The 27,916-nt window shown below is 39.8% G+C and overlaps 1 protein-coding gene across 1 annotated transcript; it reads right to left on the reverse strand.

Moving 5' to 3' along the window:
- Positions 1-232: 232 nt before the first annotated feature.
- leprotl1 (leptin receptor overlapping transcript like 1) lies at positions 233-27,065 on the reverse strand. The gene is made up of 4 exons (XM_048528291.2): positions 26,952-27,065; positions 26,433-26,508; positions 16,911-17,100; positions 233-1,029 (listed from the first exon to the last, which is right to left on the reverse strand). The coding sequence occupies exons 1-4, from the start codon at positions 26,965-26,967 to the stop codon at positions 913-915; spliced, it is 399 nt and encodes a 132-aa protein (XP_048384248.1). The 5' UTR covers positions 26,968-27,065; the 3' UTR covers positions 233-912.
- Positions 27,066-27,916: the final 851 nt, after the last annotated feature.

Here is a 27,916-nt window from a genome sequence, read left to right on the forward strand (position 1 = left end):
TAGAGCTTTAGTAAAGCCGTAACTGGCAAGTTATGGTACCAAGTGAATCAGTTTTATAATTGAGTTAGGGTAACTAAAGGGATGGACCTCCGGTCATCGACATTCATGCTCTCAAAGTCTACAAAAATATTATAATTTCAGTACACATTAAAAACATACAGAAATACAAGATATTTAAGATGCATAGAACACAAGTCACAATTATCAATAAGATGAGTACAATTCTTCAAAGTATATTTCAGCAGCTTTACTAGACACACTGATTTAACACTTTTCATAAATGTACTGAGAACGATGTCAACAAAAGAAAACAATTCACCAATTGTAAAGACAAGTAGAATGTACAAGCTTCAGTTTTCTGATTTGATACTGATCTTTTGCGTAAAAATATGAACACAGTAAAAGGTCAAGTATAATACAGCATGCAACACTGAAACCAAATTTATAACATAGCACTAAAATCTTACTGTACACACAAGCACCACTTGTGTAGACTGAAAACACAAAAGGCAGCAAATACTTTGATTTTAAAAGAAAATAAATCCCTTTTGTTAGTTCATAAAAGCTTTACGTCAAAGCTTACAAAGTAACAAATCAAACAGTTGTTTCCTCTCAAAAATATTTCCTACAAAGTTGCAATTGATTTTGTCACTTTTTTGATATGGTTATTAATGTTGCACCAGTAGGGATTGCAAAGTCAAACCATGTCCTGATGTGGAAATAATATTTAGGCTAACAAAGAAGGATACAGTCACTTACAAATGCACACTTGTGCAGACTATCAAATGTCAGTGGAAAATGTAACAAATCAGCGTATCTGGTGTTGGACAGTAGTTGATATTATCGCAGTCTTTTTTTGGATGAAGTCTAGTTGTGAACATTCTCCCTCCAGCAAATGTTGGCATGTGTATCTCACCATTGCTGCCAGCTAAAGTCGTCATTAGTGCCGAAAACCATAAAAAATCCCAGAATGGTTGCAAAGATGATTACATTGCCTGTTAGCACCAGTGAACACGCTCCCCATTGAATCTGAAATTATATTAAAGAAATAACAGTTTAAAAATAAATACTTTGGCACATCTGTAACCAATAACATCTGAGCTTGATACAACACTGGTTTAAGGACGTATAATATTCAATATAATCTTATAATTTTTGTACTGGAATCCTGTCTGTGACTTGACATAGAATACATCAAAGTATTAAGACGTCATTCACATTTAACAATCATATTTTCCATCTGATGTAAACTCTATTGACATGATGGGTGGATAGAGTAATGGTTATCCTCCCAGAAGTGTGTGTGAAGGGCAGCAGATTCCTGGCGACAGTCTCGAACATGCAGACCATGGCCCAATAAACACCCATGCTATTATACCATAATGGTGGTCTAGTTGATGCAGCCATTTCAATTTTAGACATATGTAAAAAGCAGTGAAAGGGCAAGTCCCACTTGCACCTCTCTTGCCCTACCTGTATCAGAAAAGGACACCATTCAGCTTCAAAAGGCTGCTCACAGCCCTTAATTGGATGGTATGTTTGCACACTGGCCATAAATGTGTCATTTCATTGACAGTTTTGATGGATGACTACGCACAGCAGTGCAGGATTCAGGCATGAATCTGATTACATCATCAGGGTCCTGGTGGCAAAACAAACTTCCAGCCCTACAGGAATAATCTTTCATCAGGACTATAAAAATTTGATAATGGACCATCAGCAGTGAGAGAAAGAAGCATTTCCACCCTGAAGGCTAGGATTAATTGTTGTAAAATTTCATTTGCAAGATGTTGCTTATTTGCATAAAACAAGCAACATCCACCTACAAAGTTGTGCATTGTGTGTTAACATTATTGGCAAATCTTTCAATCTTGCAGTCATAGCACAATCCAGATGGTTTAAACATTTACAAAAATAGCTATTCAAATTACATTTTGTACTGACAAATGCAAATGACTACACATTGTCCAAAACAATTTGGAGATACATGTACAACAGGTTAGAATTAGAACAAGATGATTCAAAAAACACAATGGTTAATTTTAAACTAGGTTAGGTTAATGTCCAAGGACAGTAATGAAGGAATTAAGATTATATATAAGACAGGGATATAGAAAGAAGATTTGCACTATCAAACTAATAGACAGATCTTAAAACTGCATTAGACAACAGAGTGTATAAATTTGGTCACGATTCTACCAGGAGTACATAAATGTTAGAAAAACAGCAAGATGTTTCAAGTTGTGAACTCCATCTGTTTAGTACTGCAAGACGATGGTGAAACAGGGCAAATGTGTTCCTTATTTTTAAATAATATATTAAAATTCTTAGGCTTGGATGCACTTCCTGACAATGTATTGAAAGTATATGCTGTATGCAAATGTGTCATACTTCAGAGGTCCTACATCCTGTTCGGTATTAAGTTTAAAAACTTGCTCTAGAATTTCCTTTAGGCATAGATTCACTTAAGTAAATATTCTCAACATATTGAAGGATACGTCTGCACTGTCCAATGGCTAATACTTTAACTTCGAGGCAGTAAGAAAGGTATCACACCCTACTTATTTTAAAAAAGCGTTAATAAAAAATAAAAAAAACTAAATTATCCAATGGAAGTATACATTGGATCATTGAAACAAGGGTTAGGTAAATTTTATTTGTAATCTTTTTTAAGTGTCAGCTTTTTAAATGTGAATGTGCAGTCAGCAAATGTTATTGCATCATTGTTGTCAAAAAAAACATTTTATATTCAGGGATAATGGGAACTGCAGATGCTGGAGATTCCAAGATAATAAAATGTGAGGCTGGATGAACACAGCAGGCCAAGCAGCATCTCAGGAGCACAAAAGCTGACGTTTCGGGCCCGAAACGTCAGCTTTTGTGCTCCTGAGATGCTGCTTGGCCTGCTGTGTTCATCCAGCCTCACATTTTATATTCAGGGTTTGTTACGTTCTAGAAGGATTCCAGCATATTACAAAACCACTGATGAAACACCTCTGTTCAAGCAGGAAACTACAGGCCAGTTATCTGTTGTTGGGAAAATGGTATAGAGTCCATTATTAAGGAAGAAAGTAACAGAACATTTAGAAAAGCTTAATGCAATCAAACAGTTAGCATGGTATTGTAAAAGGGAATTCATGCTTGACTAATTTACAATTGTTTATTGAACACTGAAGAAGCAGATTTGATGAAATAAAAATAACTTGTAAATGTGCTGCACTTGGATTTCCAGAAGGCATTCAATAAGGTGTCACATAAAAGATTATTGTACAAGATAGGAGATGTTAAAACTGGAGGTAATGTATTACCACAGATTGGGGATTGGTTAACACAGAAAACAGAGTAGGATTAATGGGTCTTTTTCAGGTTGGAAAGATGTAAATATTGGAGCGTGGTTCCACAAACATTAGTCCAAGGGCCGCAATTATTTACAATCAATATTAAGGACGTGGAGGAGATGGCAATATGCAACATATCCAAGAGTGTCAATGACACTAAAAACTGGCAGGGCATGTTAAGATGAAAACATAAGTCATAATCAAGGGGCACTGATGAGTACAGTGTGTGTATGAAAACTTGGCAGATGAAGTTTAATGTATGGAGTAATGAGTTTTGGCAAGAAGAACTAAAAACCTGATTATTTAAATGAGGGAGTCTTCCAAAAAGTACAGCAGAGGGATAGGAGTACTTGTGCATGAAACACAAACATTTTGGACAGAGTGCTGCAAGTAATTAACAAGGGAAATGGAACTTTAACCTTTATTGCTTTGGGGCTGGAGTTTAAAAAACATAGAAGGGCAGGATGGTGGCTCAATGGTTAGCACTGCTGCCTCACAGCGCCATAGACCCAGGTTCAATTCCACCCTCGGGCGACTGTCTGTGTGGAGTTTGCACATTCTCCCCATGTCTGCATGGGTTTCCTCTGGGTGCTCCAGTTTCCTCTCACAGTCCCCCCCCCCAAAAGATATGCAGGCTAGGTGGATCAGTCATGCTAAACTGCCCGTAGTGTTCGGGGATGGGTATATTAGGTGGGTTATAGTGGGATGGGTCTGGGCGGGATGCTTCTAGGGCTGGTGTTGACTTGTTGGGCCAAAGGGCCTGCTTCCACACTGTTGGGATTCTATTAAAAAAAGAGATTTGTTACAACTGTACAGGGTGTTAATGAGGCCACACCTAGATATCAGGTACAACTTTAATAAATCACATTTAAGAATGGATGTACTACTATTGAATGCAGTTCAAAAGTGAGACACTAGACTGGCTCCTGGGACAACGGAGTTAAGGAGTTTAAGCCTTTATTTATTAGTGTATAGAAGAATCTTAAACTCTCTTCCACCATCTTCTGTCAGGCAGAACATATAAAAGTTTGAATACATGAACAAACAGATTCAAGAGCATCATCTTCCCCGCTGTCATCAGACTTTTGAACTGAGCTCTCAAATGTTAATTCTGATCTCTCTCTCTCTGCAGCTGTTACACTATTTTGCACTCTGTTCTGCTACCTTGATGCACTTTGTATGGTATGGTGTGCTCGTATAGCATGCAAAACAAAACAGAGTTAATACTTCAAGTTTGTGACCTTTCATCAGAACTGGGAAAATTTACAGCAGTAATTGACTTTGAACCAGGAAAAGAGACGAGGGTTGGAAGAACAAAAAATATTGTCTATGTTTTGTTGGAGGGCAACATAAGTTAAATTACAAGAGATTTCATGCTACAAGATGCAGGGGCGTGGGAAAGGGAAACGTAAAGAAACAAAATGCGTATCAACAACTGGTGTAAATGTCACAATAGAAAGCACAAACTAGGAAAAAAATCACTGTTATGCTGCTGATAGATCTTCCTTTCTCATGACACAAATATTCTTGCCCATCACGGTTGACAGAGTCCTTAACTACATCCATTTCATTTTGTGTACTTATGCTCCTCACCTCCTTCGGAGACTGTTCTGCCAAAAAGACAAGTTCAAAACTTCTTGGAGGTATCCACAATTGAAGCTCTGGCATATAAATGACTATGTCATCTTATGATCCTGAGACAGAAAGGATGTCCTCATTACAAAGCAATGATCAGTTCAGATAATATTTGGACAGACTTCTGACTCATTCCTCTACCTCCATCAAATGCTACCAGGGGCAGCTGAAGAAACAATTCAGGGAAAAAAAGCGCTCAACACTGATTGGCTTCAAGAACTGAGCCCACTAGCAAAATTCCAACAGTGTCTTCATCAAAATCTCCAAAGTGTTTATTTTAACACAATGGAGGAAATCTGGAAAGAGCTGAAGACAGCCATCATTTCATGCTGTGAAGAAACCATCAGGTGCAAGGCCAGGAAACACAAAGACTGGTTCAAAGAAAATTACCACAACATCCAAGACTTTATCAACAAGAGGTTGAAAGTTCTCCAAGCCTGGCAAAACAACATCACCCATGAGTCAAACAGGAAATTTCAAACAGCAAAGCTAAGTTACAAAGAAGAACAAAGGAAATCAAGAACCAATAGTGGCCTGAGAAAGCTAAGGAGCTGCAATTCATTAATGACCATCACAATTCCTGGGGTTTATTCAGTGGGACCAAGATAATATATGGGCCCAACAGCCTTGGCCTTGAACTGATTGGATAAGGATGGAACTCTTTCGAGAGGCAGAAAAAAAAATCAGCCTCTGATGGAGAGAACAGTTCAAAGATCTCTTAAATCATGATGCAATTGTCGATGATGACACGTTTGAGGAAATCTCCCAAGTCCCCAAAGATGATCCTGGACTCCCAACTAGTTTGGCAGAAATTGAAGCTGCCATTAGACACATGAAGATTGGAGAAGCCAGAGGAGACGGGATTCCAGCAAAGATTTTCAGAGAAGAGCGGAGTTTACCCACCATCTCCATCAACTATAGCTGAAAATCCAGGATAAAGAAAGCTCCAATCTGATCTTAGGGTTGCTGGTATCACTACCACCTTGCTGTGGACTGTGGGAATTACGAAGAAAAATCCCTACTCTCCATCGCTAAGACGATCATCACCCGAATTCTCGCAAGGCACCTTCTCCCAATCTGTGGAAATCCTTCCTGAAAGTCAATATTAATTCCAATCAAACCATGAAACTATGGACATTATTTTCACTGTTCAAAACCTCCAAAAAGTGGGCTGAATGCCAATCACACTAATTTGGTCAAGGCCTTGACTTGGTCAATCAGGAAGTGCTATTCAAGATCCTATCTGAAGCTGCTCTCCAGAGAAATTCATCAACATTCCCACCTCCTTCATGAGAGGACGTGACTGCCAGTTATCACAGATGGTATTATGACAGAATTGAGGTCAAGCAGGGATGTGTCATTGCCCCCATCATTTTCTCCATCTTCGTTGCTCCCGTTCGTCGTCCTGTCGAGAACAAAAGCTTCTAAGCGAGTCAGGCAGCATCCTTGGAGAGTGATCAAGTTAATGCTTTGAGTCCAGATGTGCTCTGAAGAGGAGTCATTTCAACTTGAAATGTTAGCTTGCTTTCTCTCCGTGGTCGGTGCCTGACTCGCCACGATTTCCAGCGGGTTTTGTTTTCAGAACATATTCCAGCATCTGCAGCAATTTGCTAAACTTCCCAGTGGTGTGGACATTGTCTACAGGATGGACAAAAAACTTTTCCACCTCAACCTGTTGAAGTCCAAGAAGAAAACAAAACTAACCTCGCTTGTGAAGCTGCAGTATGTGGGTTACTAGTTCCTATCCGCACTCTTCAATATAATCTTGAAGCCTTAATTAACACCTTTGGGGAAGCATACCGAAGAACTGGTCTCAATCTCAACGTCAAGATGACTCAATCCTGAACAGGTCAAGTTGAGTCCATCGCTCCATTAAAATCAATGGAAAAATGTTCCCAAATGTGGAGCATTTCTCCAAACTGGGAGGCTACCTCTCGTTTAATGTTGATATCAGTACAGCAATTCAACGTTGCATCCAATAAGCGAGCATCATCTTCTGACGCCTAAGGATGAGAGTCTTTGATGTCTGTGATATCCGTGCTGATACCAAGATTCTTGCGTATGAGGCAGTCACCTTTCTGACCCTTCTGTATGGCTCCGAAACCTGAACTCCATATAGATACCACCTCACATACCATCAATGCTGTTTAAGATGGATTTTTTGCATCAGCTGAGTTGACAAGCTTACTCACATCAGCATCAAGTTATGACCATGTGACATCAACTCGGCTGGGCCGGCCACTTGCTTAGGATGCCAGAGTTCTAATTATCAAATCACCTTCACCCAGCTCAAAGACGGCACTCAAGCAAGAGGAAAAACATTCATAGACCATTTGAAATAGAAGCACATTTGAAAGGGAGTGCAGGAGTAGAGGGAATGGGGCGTATATATTCACTGACGATTGAAATTGGCAGAATAAGTAGAGACAGCAGTAAGTAAAGCATACAGCATCGTCTCCTTTATTAACAGAGGCGGAGTACAAGAGTAGAAGCTGATGTTGAAATTGTATTAGACAATTGTTAGAGTACTCCAATCAGTTATAGTATTGTGTAGTTCTGGGTGCCATATTACAGGAAAGATCTGAACGCATTGGAAAGATTGTAGAATCAATTTACAATGGTTCCAGGAATGAGAAACTTCAATTAAGAGGACAGACAGAAAAATTTGGTGCTATTCCTGTTGGAGAGTAGTAGATGGCCAAGAAGAGATCTGATAGAAGTTTGCAAAATCATAAGGATTAATAGGGAGAAACTGTAACTGCTTGTAAAAGGAGCAGAAAAAGGTATGAATTTAAAAGTGTTCTGTAACAGAACTGAGAATGAAGTGACGAAAACTTTTTCACTCCGCGAGTAGTTAAGGTATGGAATGTTCTGCTGGGATTCAAGTTCAAGTGAGGCATTCAAGAGGCCATTGGATAACTATTTAGATAAAATGTAACATGCTAGACTACGGGGAAAAAGTGAGAAATTGGCATTAGGTAGTTGATGCTCATTTAACAAACTGGTGCAGGCACAATGGGCCTCTTGGTTTCCTTTTGTGCTGTAATGTTTCTGTCTGTGATTTTGTAATTGAAGTTTTCAAATGGAAAATCAAATTTTTACCCAAAAAGGAAGAATGACTGGGACTATGAGGAAAAGGCAGTGAAATAACAGTCGATGAGTTACATCTTTAGAGGACCAGCACAGACATGACCAGCCAAAGAGCCTCGTCCTGTGCTGTAATCATTGTGATTCTATTTATTGAAAATATGTTCTCCTTGACATGAACCAAACGTACATGCAGTGACTGTCTTGTAAAACACCTCAGTTCATTTTGAAAGCATTGCCTTGTCTGTTTTTGTTACGTGGCTTTTTAATTCCCAATCTGGTTCCTACAATGACCACTGTTTCGGTCCTGCTGTAGCATTTCAGTCAAATTCAACATATTGCTTGTTGAATAGCATGCACTTCATTTTATGTCTATGTGCAACACTGAATTCAATGATGTTAGATCACAACGTCTATTTCATTTCATCTGTTTCTTTGCTGGTTTGTTTTTTACCCCTCTCATTTGCTTCTTAGGTTTGTGTTTACGTGGCTGTTATGATGTCATTCATACCAATATACTTATCTTCCAATCCCTTCATTTATCTCCCCGCCTACATCTTCTTGCACTTGCTCAAAATTATTATATATCTGACTTTTCTCAAGGCTGGTGAAAGGTCACGAGTGTGAAAGATTAATTATTGTTTTCTTTTCCTCTTGATGCTGTCAGACCTGCTAAGTATTTAAGCATTTTATTTTTGTCTTCACTTCAGATTTCCAAAATTAACAGTATTCTGCTTTTGTAGATCAACATATTATTTTCTTTGTTTGCTTACTTTCGGGGTGGAAAATTACAGAGAGCTATAAAATGATACAGCATAGTAAACCATTCAGTAATTTTCTTATTAAAGGTATATGACTAGTCCCATGTAACCCTGCTGTTTCTCAACAGCCTAAACATTTTTTCTTTCAATACCTATCCAGTTTCTCCCTTAAGGTTTCCAGTGACTCCTGAACATTGACTCTAGACCCCACATCAAATCACACTGAGCACGGCAACAGTCTGCTAATAATCACCACAGAAGCACTGAGGGTGGCGAACGCAAAACATGCACTTCAACATCCAGCACCAGCAGCCAAGCCGGTCCAGCCCTTAAGGATATAACTGTTCAACTGGGCCTGTGGCAGGTGGTGAGGAAGCCAACGTGACAGTAAAACATACCTAGCCTTACTAATCTACCAGCTGTGGATGCATGTATCATGACCGTATCAGTTGTAGTGAGTTCCTTGTAGAGACCAAGCATATTGTACATTCGGAGGATACCCTCCTGTGTGTTGTTTAATATTATTAAAAATGTGTTAGACTTTGACCACATCTAACAACTCAGGATCCACAAGGAGACGAGGGCCATTAACAGCAGCAGGATTCTACTACAACACAATTTTTAATCTCATGGCCCAGCATATCTCTCACTCTACCAATAACATTAAGCTAGGAAGTCAAATCTGGTTCAATGGAAAGTATAGGACAGCATGACAGGAGCAGCACCAAGCATGCCCAAAAGTGAGGATTCTATCTGGTGCAGCTACAACACCTCTTCTTTGCCAAAACAGCATAAGCAGCAAGTGATATACAGGACCAAGTGATTCCACAAACAGTCTGTGGCAGTCTAGCCACATTCAGTTGTTAATGATAGTGGACAATTAAACAACTTACTGGAGGAGAAGGCTTCACAAAATCCACCATTCTCAATGATGGGGAAGCCCAGCACATCAGTGCAAATGATTAAGCTGAAGAATTTGCAAACAATCTCCAGATAGAAATGCCAGGTTATGGATACCACTGTTCAACCAATTTGATTCACTTCACGTGATATCAAAAAAATTGAAGGGATTGCAAAGGTTATGGGCCCCCAATAACCTTCCAGCAACAGCACTGAAAACTTCTACTCCAGAATTTGACATGCTTCTAGTCAAGCTGTTCCAGTACAGCCACAACACTGACATTTATTCAACAATGTAGAAAATTATAGTTATGTCCTGGACACAAAAATCAAAACAGGGAAACAGTGTGATCATGACCATTTTTGGAGTGCCAGCATGGATTTGATGGACTGAAAGATCTGCTTCTTTTCTGTAACCATTCTATGATTCGGTGAATTTATGATTTCCCATAGCATTGCCTCAGCCAGAGGAAAGCCTCCTGTTCCAAGTTCCAGATTACCTGTGAGCACAGTTCTGCAAGTAATTGTAAACTCTAATGCAAATTCAGAAATTGCAGCTGATTCACAGCGTTTGTAAAATTGCCACAGTCCTAAAGGACCATAGCTGCTCTCTTATTAGAGAGATGACAAGTGGTGAGTTTAACCTCAGGCAAGGCGGGAGATTGAGAAATCTGGTCCTTTTTGGCAGCCTCAGAATGTTAGTAAGCAAAGATTAAAAGAATCACCCCTGTGAAGGGAGTGGGGAAAGAAAGAGAGTAGAGTATGATGGAGAGACAATAGATTATATAGTAGCAATTTTGAGGAGTTGGTGTAATTTGGATCAAACAAAGGAGAGACCTTGAAGGAAATAACAGGAATAGAAAAAGAAAGAACAGTTAAGAAATATAAAAGGTGAGGAAGCAAAGCATTAGAAATGAAGTCAGTAAAACTGACATGTCAAATAGAATGGAACAAGATGACAAGGTAACTCTGACAAAGTTGAACTTTACCCAGAAAAAGATGGTAGATGAAAAATTAATCTGCATGTAACATTGCCATGCTCACACATTACAGAGATGTGAAGAGTAAATTTGAAGTGAAGATTAGAGGAGAAACAGGGATCAGATAGCCTTCTTTTTTGTTTATCCCCAATATATATGGATCTACAAACCTCTAATATAACCTTTCATTTCTAGAAAAGTCCTAATTATGTTAAATGGCAACCAATCTTACTGCACATATCATGTTTGAAATGTTATTAAAATGTAAAAAATGCTTACCGTGGTTAATGCAGGGCAGGCAAAAGTGAGGGTCATAACCTAACTGGTGTCATGCTAATTGAACATCGGCCACTGTGGAACTCCATCAGGGTTACAACAGCTGCAGTCCCACAAAAACAGGCCTCAGCTCTCAGCCCTCAGCCCCTAAGCCCTGCTCAATGAGGGGTCGTGACAATTTACAAGTCACAAAATGGGGTCATAATCTGGAAGATTTGTGGAAGCAATGGATTAATGTTTGCCCCTCTCCACATGCTTTGCCTAGTTTTCAAATTTTGCTTGGGTTTCCAAAACTAAAATCGTGAAGATCACCATCAGCGAGATCCACTCAAAATCACAGCATACTGACTTGGAACTATGTCGCCAGTTTTTCCGATGTTGCTTGGTTGTAATCCTGAAACTCCCAAGCAGCACTGTCAACGTAACTACACCCTGGGGATCGCAGCAATTGAAGAAAGCAGCCAACCACTATTTTCTCAAGAGCAGTTAAGGATTAGCAGCATTGCCGCACATGAAATACAATTATGGGGGTCTCCAGACTATGAGCATCCAACTTACGAATGCTCATAATTATTAACAAGATCCCACAGTACGAATAATTTTAAGGATCTGACATGTGACTGTTTGCTCGTGCTTCCAAACAAATATTTTATATTGTACTGTATTGTGTTCCAACTTGCATATACAAACCAACTCACAAACATTCTCAAGGAATGGAACCAGTTTGTAACCAGGCATCCGCTTGAACTACCTGAGTTTAATTTCATCAGCTGGCACTGTGGGAGTTGAACACACTAGCCTGTGCTTCTGGGTATTAATATTATGTCAATGCTTCACCGTATACCTAAATAGGGACAGATAAAAACGGAATACCTCTGAAAGAAGAGAATCGTTTAAAGCAAACCTCTTATTATATAGCATGGGATTCAACAGTGTATTTTATCACTTAAATACCAAAACACAGAGGTAAAAACATCATAAATGAAGTGAAAATGGTTTCCATCCTAAAGAGACAAGTTCATTCGAACTGAACCATTTCTCATTTTTAGTCAGCAGAAAACGATTATTAGTGTAGAGCTAGATGTGTAAGTATGGACATTACTTGCTTGGTTTAACATATAACTACAAAAAATACAAAGAATCTATGAAGAATGTATGAAGAGGTTTATTGAAGAGAATCCATTATTGATATCAGTGTGAATTATCACTTGATTCAATGTTATTGAAGATTATGTCAATTTGGAAAATTAAACCTTAAGCAAATTCCAAATTGAAGGATTAGCACTTGAAGTCAGAGGCATTTTCTTTTGTAAGTGGTGTAGTAACAATTGTAAATCATATCTTATAAACATCCTTTTTCTACACATTTGAAGACTGGAGGAAGATGGGACTAGATAAACATTCTGATTTACCCAGAACTATTTCAGTGCAGTCCCAAAGTAGCAGAGGATGGAAGGGAAATCGCATAATACTAGTGTGGCATAGGGTGTGAATGTATTTTATGGAGTTACCATTTGGTCTTTTTCATGGTTTAAAATGTTCTAAATTTGTTAAGGAGCCTACCATATCGTTTACTTGGAAATTCAATTAGAATGTTGGTGTACTCTGGGCAGTATTGTCCTTAACTCGACAAAGTCCAGGTAGAGAGAAGTGAAAAGATACAACCACAGTAAAATATTAATGATCCAGCATGTGCAGGAAAGGGTCATGTTGGTTAATCAAACATGCTGGTTAACAGAGTTACATTGCTGATGGAATACAGCACAATATCTGGAGCATGAAATTTCAAAAAAAGAATATAATGTGCAGCAACTAGGGGAGTAAAAACAATTTCTTTTACTTCTAATCTGCAACAGTAAGTCAAAATACAAAGTATAAAGTGATACTTCAGTCTTACATTAAATCCTTCAAAAGTTTCTTTTCAAAAATGTGCTAACAAGTGTCCAGAGACAGTTTGTTCCTGTTAGGGTGAAGAGCAAGGCTGGTAAGTCTAGGGAATGCTGGATGACTAGAGAAATTGAGGTTTTGGTCAAGAAAAAGAAGGAAAGAGATGATGTGAATCCCTAAAAGAGTGTAAGAACATTAGGAACAGTTCATTCATAAAGTCAGAAGGTATGGGATACAGGGTGATTTGGCTGTCTGGATTCAGAATTGGTTGGCTGACAGGAGGCAGAGAGTGGTTGTAGATGGTAAGTATTCTGCCTGGAGGTCAGTGCTGAGTGGTGTCCCGCAGGGCTCTGTTCTTGGGCCTCTGCTCTTTGTAGTTTTTATAAATGACTTGGATGAGGAGGTTGAGGGGTGGGTTAGTACGTTTGCTGATGACACAAAGGTTGGAGGTGCCGTTGATAGTATCGAGGGCTATTGCAGGCTTCAGCGAGACATTGACAGAATGCAGAGCTGGGCTGAGAAATGGCAGATGGAGTTCAACCTGGATAAATGCGAAGTGATGCATTTTGGAAGGTCGAACATAAATGCTGAATATAGGATTAAAGGCAGGATTCTCGGCAGTGTGGAGGAACAGCAGGATCTTGGTGTTCAAGTGCATTGCTCCCTCAAAGTTGCCACCCAGGTGGATAAGGTTGTTAAGAAAGCATACGGTGTTTTGGCTTTCATTAACAGGGGGATCGAGTTTAAGAGCCGCGAGGTTATGCTGCAGCTCTACAAAACCCTGGTGAGACCACACTTGGAATACTGTGTCCAGTTCTGGTTGCCCTATTATAGGAAAGATGTGGAGGCTTTGGAGAGGGTGCACAGGAGGTTTACCAGGATGCTGTCTGGACTGGAGGGCTTGTCTTACGAGGAGAGGTTGACAGGGCTCAGACTTTTCTCTCTGGAGAGAAGGAGGAAGAGAGGTGACCTGATCGAGGTGTACAAGGTAATGAGAGGCATGGATAGATTCGATAGCCAGAGACTTTTCCCCAGGGCAGGACTGACTGCCACGAGGGGTCATAGTTTTAAGGTGTTAGGAGGAAGGTATACAGGAGACGTCAGAGGGAGGTTCTACACCCAGAGAGTTGTGAGCGCATGGAATAGTTTACCAGTGGTAGTCGTGGAAGCGGAGTCATTAGTGACACTTAAGCGACTGCTGGACATGCACATGGACAGCAGTGAATTGAGGGAATGTAGGTTAGGTTATTTTACTTTTGGATTAGGAATATTCCACGGCACAACATCGTGGGCCGAAGGGCCTGTACTGTGCTGTTCTTTTCTATGTTCTATGTTCTATGTTCTAGGAGTATAAATAAGAGGGAAATCATGAAGGCAAAAAAAGGGACATGAGACAGTTTTAGCAAATAGGGTTAAGATGAATCCAAAGGGATTCTACAAATACATTAAGGTCAAAAGAGCAACTACAGAAACATCAGCGAGGCCGTCTATGTGTGGAACCGCAGGAGACAGGGGAGAAGCTAAATAAATATTTTGCATCAGTGTTTACTGTGGAGAAGAGTATGGAAGACAGAGAACATGGAAAAATAAATAGTGGCATCTTGAAAGATGCCAATATTACAGAGGAAGTGGTGCTGGACGTCTTAAAATGCATAAAGGTGGATAAATCCTCAGGACCTGATCAGGTGAATCCTAGCGGTCTGTGGAAAGCTAGGAAGTGATTGCTGGGCTCCTTGCTGAGATATTTGTATTGTCAACAGCCACAGGTGAGGTGCCAGAAGACTGGAGGTTGGCTAACATGGTGCCACTATTTAAGAAAGGTGGTAAGGAAAAACCAGGGGAACTGTAGGCTGGTGAGCCTGACATCAATGGCGGGCTAGTTGTTGGAATCCTGAGGAACAGGATTTACATATATTTGGAAATGCAAGGACTGATTAGGGATAGTCAACATGGCTTTGTGCACAGGAAATAATGTCTCACTAACATGATTGAGATTTTTGAAGAAGAAACAAAAAGGATTGATGAGGGCAGAGCAGCGCACGTAATTTATATTCACTTCAGTAGGGCGTTCACCAAGGTTCTGCATGGTAGACTGGTTAGCAAGGTTAGATTACATGGAATACAGGAAGAACTAGCCATTTGAATACAGAACTGGCTCGAAGGTAGAAGACAGAGGGTAGTGGTGGAGGGTTGCTTGACAGTCTGAAGGCCTGTGACCAGCAGTGTATCACAAGGATTGGTGCTGAGTCCACTGCTTTACATCATTTATATAAACGATGTGGATGTGAACATACGAGGTATGGTTAATAAGTCTGCAGATGATATCAAAATTGGAGGTGTAGTAGACAGTGAAGAAGGTTACCTCAGCCTACAATGGAGCCTTGATCAGACGGGGTGAAGACTGGCAGGTGGAATTTAATTTAGATAAATATGAAGTGCTGCATTTTCGAGAGGCAAATCATGGCAGACTCATATAATTAATGGTAATGTTCGGGGGAGGGTTGTTGAACAAAGAGACCTTGGAGTGCAGGCTCAATGTTGTCAGTAGATTCCCAGGTTTACAGGATAGTGAAGACCATGTTTGGTATGCTTGCTATCACTGCTCAGTACAGGAGTTACCAGATCATGTACAGGAGATTGGTTAGGCCACTTTTGGAATAGTGCTTGCAATTGTGGTCTATATAGGAAGTATGTTGTGAAACTTGAACAGGTTCAGAAAGGTTGTACAAGGATGTTGCCAGGGTTGAAGGGTTTGAACTACAGGGAGAGGGTGAACAGGGTAGGGCTATTTTCCCTGGACCATCCGAGGCTGTGGGGCGACCTCATAGAGGTTTATAAAGTCATCAGGGGCATGGACAGGCTGATTAGTCAAGGTCTTTGCCTGGGGTATAGGAGTCCAAAACTAGAGAGCATAGGTTTAAGGTGAGAGGGGTAAGATTTAAAAGGGACTTAAGGGGTAGCTTTTTCACACAGAGGGCTGTGCATGTATCAAACGAGCTGTCAGAGGAGGTGGTGGAGGCTGATACATTACAACATTTAAAAGGCATCAGAGTTTAGACGGATATGGGACAAATGCTGGCAAGCGGGACTACATTAAGTTAGGATACCTGGTCAACATGGACAAATTGGACCAAGAAGTCTGTTGCCATGCTGTACAGCTCTATGACTCTCAGCTCTTGTTTAACCAAGGCACTTTGGCAAAGATATTCTGAAGGAGCAGCCACTGGGTGTTGAAAGTTTTAACATATCTAAAATTTTCATGGAACAGAACCATGGAATCCCTACATTGCAGGAAGAAGCTATTTGGCCCATCGAATCTGCATTGTCCCTCTAAAGAATATCCCATCCAGGCCAAGCCCTCCAGCCTATCCCTGTAACCCCGCACTTCCCATGGATAATCCAATTAGCCTGCACATCTTGGACACTATTGTCAATTTAGTATGGCCAATCCATATAACCAGCACACCTTTGGCCTGTGGGAGGAAACAACAGCACCTGCCCGAATCCCACACAGAAAAAAGGAGAGTATGCAAACCCCACACAGACAGTCGACCAAGGCTGGAATTGAACTCAAGTCCCTGGCACTGTGAGGGAGCAGTGCTAACCACTGAACCACCATGCTGACCCTGACAGGTTTTAAAGAAAAACGTTTTCTTTAAAAAAAACGTTTAATACCATAAACCATCACCTGCCTTTGAGCTGAAGACCAACCATAAAAAGCATGTCTTCAACTTGTGACAGTGGGAAGAGTGTGGCAACGCATTTTGCTGATTGATCTCTCAATGTGCTTCATGTGGACATTGCCACAGACAGCTGAAGTGCCCACTGCAGCTAACAAACTAGCTAAGTTCTTGTTTCTCATTGTACCTAGCAAATACCACTGCTTCATCGCTGACTGCAAAACCCAGGCCAATATATTGGTCAGCACTTTAAAATATAGCAACTACTCATTGCAATAGTATAAAAATATCAACCATTTCTTGTCTCCTCAATTTGCAAAACTGTTCAAAGTCCACACTGTATAGTAATGTGGCAATGATACTCACCAATTGTGCTCTTGCAAAAATTATAGGCAGCCCAAAAGCTGAGACGACAATGCCTGTAGTGAGAAATATGGCAAGTTCTTTACATGCACTGCTGGCTGCATCAGTAGTATCATCAACTACTCTCCTTCCTATGTAGTAGGGGATTGGAGAAAGAATGTAAAAGAAAAGAACAAACAATGGCCAGTATTTGCTGCAAGAGAAACAGGAAAGAAAAAAAAGAGAAAAAAACAGATGAAGCATAAGACAAATATCTTGATACTACCAAAAGCAATCACATATTTAGCTATTGAAACTCCCTTTGCAACTCGTCAGATGATCACATTTTTTGACACGATCCCCCATATAGTTCATAACTCTGTGCTGCCCCATGCATTACAGATCGAATCTTGATTTTCATCACTGCAATTCAAATCAGCGCAGGCAATTACCAAAACACCACTTCAGTGAAAATTAACAATGCTCTAAGGATCGTCTGTTTGCTAGAAGTATCGATTTATCGTTAGCCATTACATAAAATAAGCATTCGAAACTGCTCATCTCAGCTACACAGAAATATTTTTAGAATACATAAATGCTTGAACTAGCAATGTTGATGGAGGGGCAAATCATTGATAAAAGAACTACATACAAAAGTGTAGTGAAATGGGACACTATTCTAAATTATCATTCCAAAGGGACAATGAGAAAATATAACCTGGGACAAATAGAGGGATTGATGAGAATAAAAATGGGAACAAAGCAATGTGAAACCTAACAGGATCAGAACTGCAGTTGTTCTACACACGTGTAGAAAACACGAGAAATGATGACTGGAGAACTAGACTCACTAATTAGATTGGAAGGATATGACATGGCAACCTTAACAACTTGACTTTAACCATAATAAAACTAGAAACTATAAACGTCCTGCATAAATTCAAAAATGTAAGGAAGTCTCTGTAATTAAGGATATTTAATTCCTGCCACAGAAAAAAGATTTTATTGTGTGGCAAATGTGTCCTGGATTACACAGAAAGGAAAAGTAAGATAAGAAAATACCATGAGGCCAATGCTTCACACCTTCCATTAAGACAGTCCACCATCCATGCAAACACTAGTATACTACATGCTAGGAAAGGCAAAAAGCTCAAAGCAAAAACTTTGGGGAAATTCTTTCCAAAAACACTAATTATACTCAATGAATCTCAATAGACTAAGGTTACCCATAACACATTAAACACTGCTTGAATGAAGGAACTAGAATAATCATGCCACCAACTGGACTGGTCTGAAACAGGTTAACATTTTATTTTATATCCAATATCCTTTATTATTTCACAAGCTTGACCACTTATACTTATCATACTCATTTTCAGTTTCTCCACATACAACTCCCTCTGCAACGAGTTTGAATTATTTGACCTTGATCCAGGCCATCAGAGGCCAACTTCAACAATACTCCTCAAGCTTCTAAATACTCTAGCCCAAAATAAACACCCTTGACACCTCCAGCCTTTTGTTTCAGCTCAGACAGGCATTCATCTCTAAGCTTAGGTGCCTTTATAATCCCCACACGTCAGCTACACTTGTCAACATAATACAGCTTTCTGATTTCTGCGCTAATCTCAAAGTGGGGTTACAAATTAATTGTAAGTTTCATGCTATATTATACAACAAAGTAAGAAAGAATCAGGATGACATTTACAGAGGCCTTCTGCAGTAACTATTACAATAGTTGAAATAATGTGGTGTCTAAAGTTACCTGGGAAAATACAAAGATAAACGTCTTAGAATGGACCCAGGGCTGTTGACCAGTGAGCCTCCTGGCCAAATGTGGCTTTGATTGACAAAGCAGATAGAATATATCAGTTATAGATAGGAATATGTTCAGGAAATAGCGTGAAAGAACAGGGTCAAACATTTTGGGCCATTCTGGATTTGAAAAAGTGAGGAACTGGCACAGAAGCTTAATAAGTATTTTGCACAGGATAATAAAAAACTTGTTTCAGAGAATGTGAATTTTTTTTAATAATTAAAGCCTTGCCTTGAGGGGAGATCTCATAGAAACATATAAGATTATGAAGAGAATAAATAAGGTGGAGGCAGGGAGGTTGTTTCCGCTAGCAGGTGAAACTAGGACTAGAGGGCATAGCCTCAAATAAAGGGAAGTAGATGTAGGATTGAACTCAGGGGGAACTTCTTCACCCAAAGGGTTGTGAATCTGTGGAATTCCCTGCCCAGTGAAGCAGCTGAAGCTACCTCATTGAATGTTTTTAAGGCAAGACTAGATAAATTTTTGAACAGTAAAGGAATTAAGGGTTATGGTGAGTGGGCGGGTAAGTGAAGCTGAGTCTCAAAAAGATCAGCCAAGATCTTATTAAATAGCGGGGCAGGCTCAAGGGGCCAGATGGCCTGCTCAGAGTTCTTATGTTCTACCTATACACATCAGGTCTCATTTAGTTACAATGCAGGAGACAGAGATACAGGAAAAGGAAAAGTTCTCTGATTGGTGGGGTGTGACAAGTGAGATTTGGCAGGAAATTTTACTGAAGTCACACCTTTTAGTCATATATGGCAATGATCTGAATGAACAATAGAGAGCTGTATATCCAAACTTGCAGCTAAGACTGGGTTAAAAGATTGATTTGTGAAAAGGGCAGCACAAATTACAAAGAAACAAATTACTGCACGGGCAAACTAAGAACAAATAGGGTTATATGGGTGAAAATGGGAGATTAGCCACTTTTAAAGTTATTCTGATTTCTCCAAACTGCAATACAAGCAGTGAAAGCTAGCACACAAGAACAAAAACACAACCAGAAAGAATAATAAAATGTTGGATTGAACTATTTAGGGTCTAACAGGATTTGGTAAGGAGGCAGACTAATGACGAAAACAGTGCCACTGTCCTGCAAGGTGACCTATATTCCAATCTGAGGCCATTTTCCCAAAGGTGGAATGGGGCAGATGACAATGCTGCAAGCAGTCGGGTAGACAAGCGACCTGTATAAAATATTCAGTAATGCTGATTGCTAAACTTCCAATGCCCCATAGGATTAGCACTGATGCTCGAAGGCAATTTCCCAACTGTAGATCAGGTGCCAAGAATCCAAGCATGCTTAATGACCCTTAGTGCCTGTCTAGTATTGAGGGACAGACCCTCCATCGTAATTACCCTAACTACAAAGTTTTTTTTCTTCTGGGTTTCAGGAAGTTTAAATAAGCTTGAAACAGTGAGCATCCAGGTCACGCTACAGCTGCTTTCAAGTGGGAAGCCTTTCTATTGAAGATCCACATGCTTCCCACTGTACAATTTAGAAAATATCATAGGGAAGTGTTTGTTCCCCACACTGTGGGCTTCTGGCTCTTGGTTGAGCCTAACGCAGATGAAATCCCACCCTTGGTCTTTTATCTCAAAAGGAGAGGAATTATAGAAATTAGAAAGTGGTATTTTTGTCATTCAAACCCCTAGTGAATTCCCAACAGGAGCACTCCAGTAAGCTTTGAATGCAAACTTCTGAAAACATATACTGCCCTTGGATGGAGTATAGTACAGCACAGATCATCCAGAAATATTTCACAGTTGAAAGGATTAAGTTAGGAGAACAGATTGCATAAACCTGATTTGTACTCCCAAATATTTAGATGGAAGATATTTTTAAAATACAAAAAAGGATTTGTTCAGGTTGCCACAGTGAAACAATTTCCTCTGTTGGGAAATTCCAGGCCAAAGATATATAGATGTAGCCCAAATGGAAATGAAACCAGGAAATGAACTTCAATAAACACTAATAAATTTTAACCCTTAAAAAAAAGCTGTGGACATTAAGATAATTTAAGTTTACGAAACATTTTTATTCGATAAAGGCATCAAGATATAAAACAAAAGCTGGTTTAAAAGAAGTTGACAGACACATTAGCCATGAACTAACAGAACATTAGAATAGGTTCAAAGAGATGAATGGTCTATTTCTATTCCTATTTACCACAAGAAATTCCTGAAGGAGGGACTATTATTTAAAAGGGTGTTTGATAAATATTTGAGAAGAAATGATTAAAAGAAAGAAATTGTACAAAGGTCCAGCTGAAGGAGCACTGGAACAAAGATGATGCACTGGATATTTTTTGTCTGTCAATCCTATCATTCTAGATAACACACATCTAGATACAGTCTCAGAGCTTTCACTGCATCAGCAACCAGAATAGTCAACTTCATCACAGACAATATGAGTAAAAACAATCAGCATTATATTGACATTTGATTTGGACAAGAGTAGTTATGGAAAAGAACAAGAGAAAAAGCAATGGCAAAGATATTTAAATGGAAAGGATGAATTTAGAAAGCTGGTAGTTCAGCAAGAAACTAAACTATTCTGCTGAGGGACTAAGGAAAGGCATCCAAAGCTGCAGCTTCATGAACAACCAAAAAAATTGACCTTAAATGAAAAGCAAAAAAAAGGCTTATGACACAATATGATCTGGTTAATAATACGATAGGGAATTAAGCTTAACACTATAAAGACCATATTATTTTCTCTTTATTGTTTATTATCACTTAATTGCCATCATCCATAAAATGCAGCATGGGTCCCATCTCCCAAAAGTACAGGGCTACCTCCTGCTTTCAGCCCCAGAAGCAGGATTTTTGCCACCTCAGGAGAATTCTCATTCTCACACCTGACTGTTAAAGAAGACAATGCTGCTAATGTCATAATAAAGAAGAAAAAGGTAGAGAAATTATCTGGGACATAAATAGATCAAGGAGGTGATTAGAAGTTTGTTTTCTTGGAGTACTGCTAGTTAGGAAGGGATGTACCCAAGATACTCAATGAAGCAAGGGTGGACATTGAGGCTTTGGCAACAACCTCCCAATTTGCCTTGGACACGAGTAACCCCAGGGAATGAAGGATTGCTAGTACTTCTGTTCCCACTTTTGAACAGTGGAAGAAATAAATCAGGCAGTGTTGTCAACAGTATGAAAACTTCTACAGATCATAATCCAAGACAATATTAATATCACTTGATTAATAAATGATAGTCAATACAGATTTTTTAGTGGGAAATCATCTCTGACAAACTTTATTTAATATTCTCATTGCAATTACTGAGAGGTGATGAAGGTGATATAATTAACGTTGTATGTATAGGTTACCGAAACTGATTGATAGCGTGCATAATGGACATACAAAAACTGAAGCTGATACAATCAGCAGGGCAGCAAAGACACAAGAGTAGCACCAAGAAAAACAAATTATAAGTGACTGATTATTTTTCACAGTAGTGTCCTCAGCAGTCAGTATTAGAATCACTGCTATTCATCATGTGTATTAGCAACCTAGACTCAAGGATATAAAGCATAGCTTCAAGCATTACAGATAGCACAAAGCTCAGAAATGCAGTCATATATATTATAGAGGAGAGCAGTAAACTGAAAGAAGACCTACGCACACTGTGACGTAGGAAGGTGCATCACAGATGAAATGCACCCTATGGAGTGTGAAGTGATGATAAATTTTGGATAATAAATTTGATGAGCACATTATAAATAAATAAAATTAAAGAGGTTAACATTGTTTCAGAGATAGTAGGAACTGCAGATGCTGGAGAACCTGAGATAGCAAAGTGTAGAGCTGGATGAACACAGCAGGCCAAGCTGCATCAGAGGAGCAGGAAAGCTGACATTTCGGGCCTAGACCCTTCTTCAGAAAATTTTCTGAAGAAGGGTCTAGGCCTGATACTTCAGCCTTCCTGCTCCTCTGATGCTGCTTGGCCTGCTGTGTTCATCCAGCTCTACACCTTGCCATCTTAAAAGAGGTACATGATCAGAGCGTCCTGGAGATGTGAGTAGATAAATCTTTAAAAATTGAAGTTTTAAAAAGCATATTAGTTGCTTTGCTGTAGATAAGGAAGCACAAAAGAAAGATAGATATACTCAACATTTGAAAAAATCATTAGGTTTTAGCAAGACAATTGTATCCAATTTTGGGCACCCACTCTTTAGAAAGGACATCAATACCAGGCTGTTGGTACAGAGAAAGTTTATCAGAATAATATCAAGCATGATGAATGTCAGTTACATAGAAAGACTGAAGGAACTGGGATTATCTGCCCTAAAGTAGGAAAGGTTAATGGGAGATTTAATAGTTGTGCTTAAAATTATGAAGGTTTTTAATAAGATCAGATGGAAAGAAATTGTTTCGATTGGCACAAGAGTTGGATGATCGATTTAAAATAATTAACAAAAATAAGAATGGAGATACAAAATGCCAGTGAGTTACAATAATCTGTGATGCACTGCCTGAAAGGATGATGGTGGCAGATTCAATCAGAATTTTCAAAAGGGCATTGGATTTCTGTTTTTAAAAAAAGTACTGTATCATGGAAATGAGCTACTAATAGTAGCTTCTCCAAAAAGCTTATAAAGGCAAGAAGGCCAAATAGCTTCCTTTTGTGCTGCATAGTCCCATGATCCATTAATCCAACACCAGTCTTCACTGAAATTTTATTCTCAATATTGATCTATTTGCTTCCAGTCTCCTTTAACATATGTAACAGTTTCTTACACATTAGTGGATCCTACAGCAAATGTAGCCCAAAAAAATGAAACCAGATTTCCTATATTAACCTTGTAACATAGTGGAAGGTTTATGACAGAGTATACTTGTAACTTCCCATTTTGTGTGGTAAATATTGCTCAAGTTTTGAGAATTAGATGGCATGTGTGTAAAGCACATTGTCCTTAATTTTCTTCTAATTCAATCCAGTCTAGACTAATAAATAAAATGTCTTGTGTGTTTAGGTTAATGGGCTGTGAGAAATACAGCTCCTGGTGATGCATCTTTCCAGCATTAAATTTGAAAATAAAAATATTGCATTTATATTGTGCCTTTCATTACTTCAGGACAAAATGTTCTCTACAGCCACTTTTGTGGCAACTACTGTCAAAATGTGGAAACATGGCAGGAAATTTTCCACAGGGCAAGTTTCCACAAACAAGGTAATCATGACCAAATAAGGTGTTTTTAGTAACGGTAGCTGCAGATGAACATTGGCCTGAGCATTACGAAGAACTCCACTGCTCCCCAACTAATGCCATGGGGCATTTTACATCCATCAGATGAGACAGACAGGTCCTCAGACTTATTTGAAAGCCAATGCATCCAATAGCATAGGTCTCATTTAATACTAAAATCAGAAGTGTCACTAAGAATGTGTTCAGATCTCTGCTGTAGACTTTGAAACTACATCTTCTGTCTCAGTGAGCTGCATTCTTAAACTGCTATAGACCAATTGGTGCAGGTATACACATACAATACTATTAAGGGAGGACTCCTTCCAAATGGACAAGGCGGCATACCTACACCAGATTGACTGCAGTTCAAGCAGCAGCTTATATCCACATTCTTACGGGGAAAGAAACATGGGCAGTAAATGCTGGCCCAGGCCACATACCCACAACACATGAATGAAGTGCTTTTAAAAAAAAGTCCACAAATTTCATCATTTTTTGGAAAATTTTAATAATAAAAACTTACTATTTTATATATTTGTTTGATCCTTTAGAATCATGTTTTGAATCTGTAATATTTTTACATACACAAATTTCTTCCAGCTTGACAAGCAGCCATTTCTAATTTGATTTCATGCTTTGAAATTTCATGGACTTATTTTTGCCTCTTTTCATGCAGATACCTTCACAATGATATTTAGTGTTGTAGCCTTGATCCTCAACTATCTTGCCACTAGACTCCTAAGATGGCCTTTTGGGCTCCTGACTCTAGCTCTGCTCTCTTTATTTCAGCCCTTAATTGTGTCCAAACCTGCTGCTAAAAATGAAAAGTAATGGAAACATGTCCTCTATGCATCTCCACTCTCCCAACCTGGGTGACAAAAACAAAAGTCTTCCTGTAACCTCCTATTGTATTGTCTATTTATTGCTTAGCTTTCTTTCCCCCAGTTGTTCACATATGCCAGCTCAGTCCTCCTTTGCACTGCATACTTCCAGCTACCTAACAAGCTTTAATTTTTAAATACAGCTCCATTAATCTCATTGCTCAGCCCAGGAAAAGGCTATATTTTGGATTAGTTGCACATCACAACTGTAAATGACTTATCCATTTGTTCCATTAGCTCTGGATTTATTGTTGGAACACATACTCAACATTACTGTTGCACAGCCCAATAGCTCTCCTTATTGTTGCTGCATTCTTCAGAAGTGGTTAGTGTATCCTATTTAATAGCACTCTTCTAATCTTATCTTTGGTTTTGCGTGGAGCATAACATTTAGTTTACGCCACTACCATTTACTGTCCGTTCCAATTTCATTGTTTTGTATTGATCTTCACTAACTGGTATCTGAAACTCTGTGGCCAGCTTCTCAACTGGTTAATATCCTCCCAGCAAGGACAGCCAGTAAAACTTGTGAATGACATACTGATCTGCCTCACCTTGCATCCTTAAAGAATGAAAACCCTGTAAAACCAGGACAAATCATTCTAAGTAATACCACTTAAAAAAACTCATTTCTATTTCCCACTTGTCGGTTGCATTTGATTGGTTTCTTCCTTGCTTACATTTCCCTACTGTTTGGAATCATTTGCAAACTTGGAAAGATTATTCCAAACCCAATTCCTATTTAAAATGTAGATAACTGGTAATAATAGGTCCATATACCACTTCCCAAAGCATCCCACATCAATCAGCTCTTACTTCCTCCCATTCCAAAATCTTTGGCTCAGTTTTTTGATATCCTGGGAACTCTATATCATGGTGTCCATTACTGTAGAAATTTACTACAACCTATGAAACAGAAATAGGCCACATGGTTCAACTGGTGTGTGTCAGTATATTTACAAATCTCCTCTGAATTGAACTACTTTTCTCAACCCCTCTTACATGCAACAGAAAAAAAACCAAGCATGTTTTCAATCAGGAGTATAAATTACAAGAATTATAACTTTTACATACAGTACAGACATAGACCTTCTGTCCAACCAATCCATATCAAATATAATCCCAAACTACACTAGTTGCACCTGCATGCTCCCGACCCACATCCCTCCAAACCTTTCCTATTCATCTACTTACCTATCTGAAAAATCTCAACTATTCATACAAATATTTTTAACAATTTACAATGCAAACCAGAATTATATACACTTAAGAACTCAGTTTTAATCTTTAGTCATGATTTTTATTCTCTCCTCCAAGAGGTCAGTGATGTTCTATTAGTTTTAGTGTTAAAAGATAAAACAAAGACGGTGTTACATCTTGTTTAGCACCAAAAACAAGGTAATTGCTGCTTGGGAAAAAAAAAACCTGGAGACTCTCAGAAGGGCTGGCAATGCCTGTGAAAAGAAAAAGGCAGAGCTAACATTTCAAGTCCAATATGATCCAGAAATTCCAATGAAGTCATCTGGACTCAAAACATTAACTTTGTTTCTCCCTCCACAAGAGACTGCCAGACATGTTGAGGTGTTCCAGCAATTTCCATTTTTATTTCAGGTTTCCTGCATTCATTTTATCGGAGTACTTATTATTTACTTGTACTCTGGAAGGGCACAACCAAGCATCAGGAACATCAGTCCAATGGCTCCACCGAATGATAGGCTGATCAACGCTGGAAAACACAGACAAAACACAAATTATTAGCCAAATCATCCGTCCTGTAAACTCACCACACACTTCCAGCTAACTACATATCTGATAAGGTAAGGAATGACTGTAAGGCGTAGGTCTGTGGAATTTGCTCAGGTTAAATGTTGGCTGCTGCTGGTGGTGCCTGTAGACAGTCCTCCAATTCAAGGGTTAAAAATTAAAATCTAGTTGCACTGGGCACTTCCAGGGGAGGGTGTGAAGCAGTGGGTGGGCCGCGAAGGAGCCGTCGGTATGAACGGGGGGGGGGGGGGGAAGAGGGAGTGGGATATGGATCTGAGGAAGACAAATTCCACCCCCGCCCAAGGTCAGACCCACGCCCGGCAAGGAAGCGGGGCACAGGGAGCCTTTAGCCCAGCCGGATACCGCAGCAGCTACAGCGGAGACAAAAACCACCCGATCGCCCACCTTTAATCCCCGCCATGGTCCCGACAAATAAACAAACACCCGCACGACCGGGTCGAAGGTCACGCCGGGGTCACCACCCCGCCAGCAGCGGAAACTACGTCAGGCGGCGCCCGCTATCCCTCCTCCCCCCCAGACCCGTGTGGCTGCGCGCGCAGCCTTTTGGTCCCTGGCTCCTTGCATCAGCCTCCCCGAGAAGTTCAGATGAAACGCAATATGGGTGTTAGTATTTATTACCTTTTGTTGCTGGTGAGCTGCCTCCTTGAACCTGAAGAAGGAGTGAGCCTCTGAAAGCTTGTGTTTTCAAACAAACCTGTTGGACTATAAACCTGGTGCCATGTGACTTCTGACCTTGTCCACCACAGGCCCAGCACCAGCCCCTCCACTTTTTGAACCACTGCCGTCCATTTTCTGCACTTAGGTCTGGGGGGGGGGGGAAAGTGACATATTTCCAAGCCAGGATGGTGTGCACCTTGGAGGGGAACTTGCAGGTGGTGGTGCTCCCATGTAACTGCTGCCCTTCTCCTTCTACTTGGGAACCAAAAGAACGGCAGATGCTGTGAATCAGAAACAGAAACTGAAGTTGCTGGAAAAGCTCAGCGGATGTGGCAGTATCTGAGAAGTAAAATCAGAGTTAATGTTTCGGGTCTGGCGACACTTCCTCAGAACTTGCAGCATGGTTTAGTACATGCTGTCCAAGAGCCCTGGGGAAATACAATACTTGCATCTTGTAAATGGTAAGGTGCTGCTCTCTTACAAGAGAGATGATTCAGAGGTGATTTTTAAACTGAGGTTCGCCATACCTTGGACAATTGAGAAGATGGGACCTTCATGGTAATCTCAGCTGGCATAGGAATTAAACCCCTATTGTTGGCATCACTCTGCATCTCAAAGTAGTTATCCAACCAACTGAACTAAGCAGACAGCAAAGGTCATCACTATATTCCCACAGGCCCATAAGGCTGCTA

The sequence above is a fragment of the Stegostoma tigrinum genome, chromosome 3 (assembly GCF_030684315.1).
Source record: "Stegostoma tigrinum isolate sSteTig4 chromosome 3, sSteTig4.hap1, whole genome shotgun sequence".
NCBI lineage: Eukaryota > Metazoa > Chordata > Chondrichthyes > Orectolobiformes > Stegostomatidae > Stegostoma > Stegostoma tigrinum.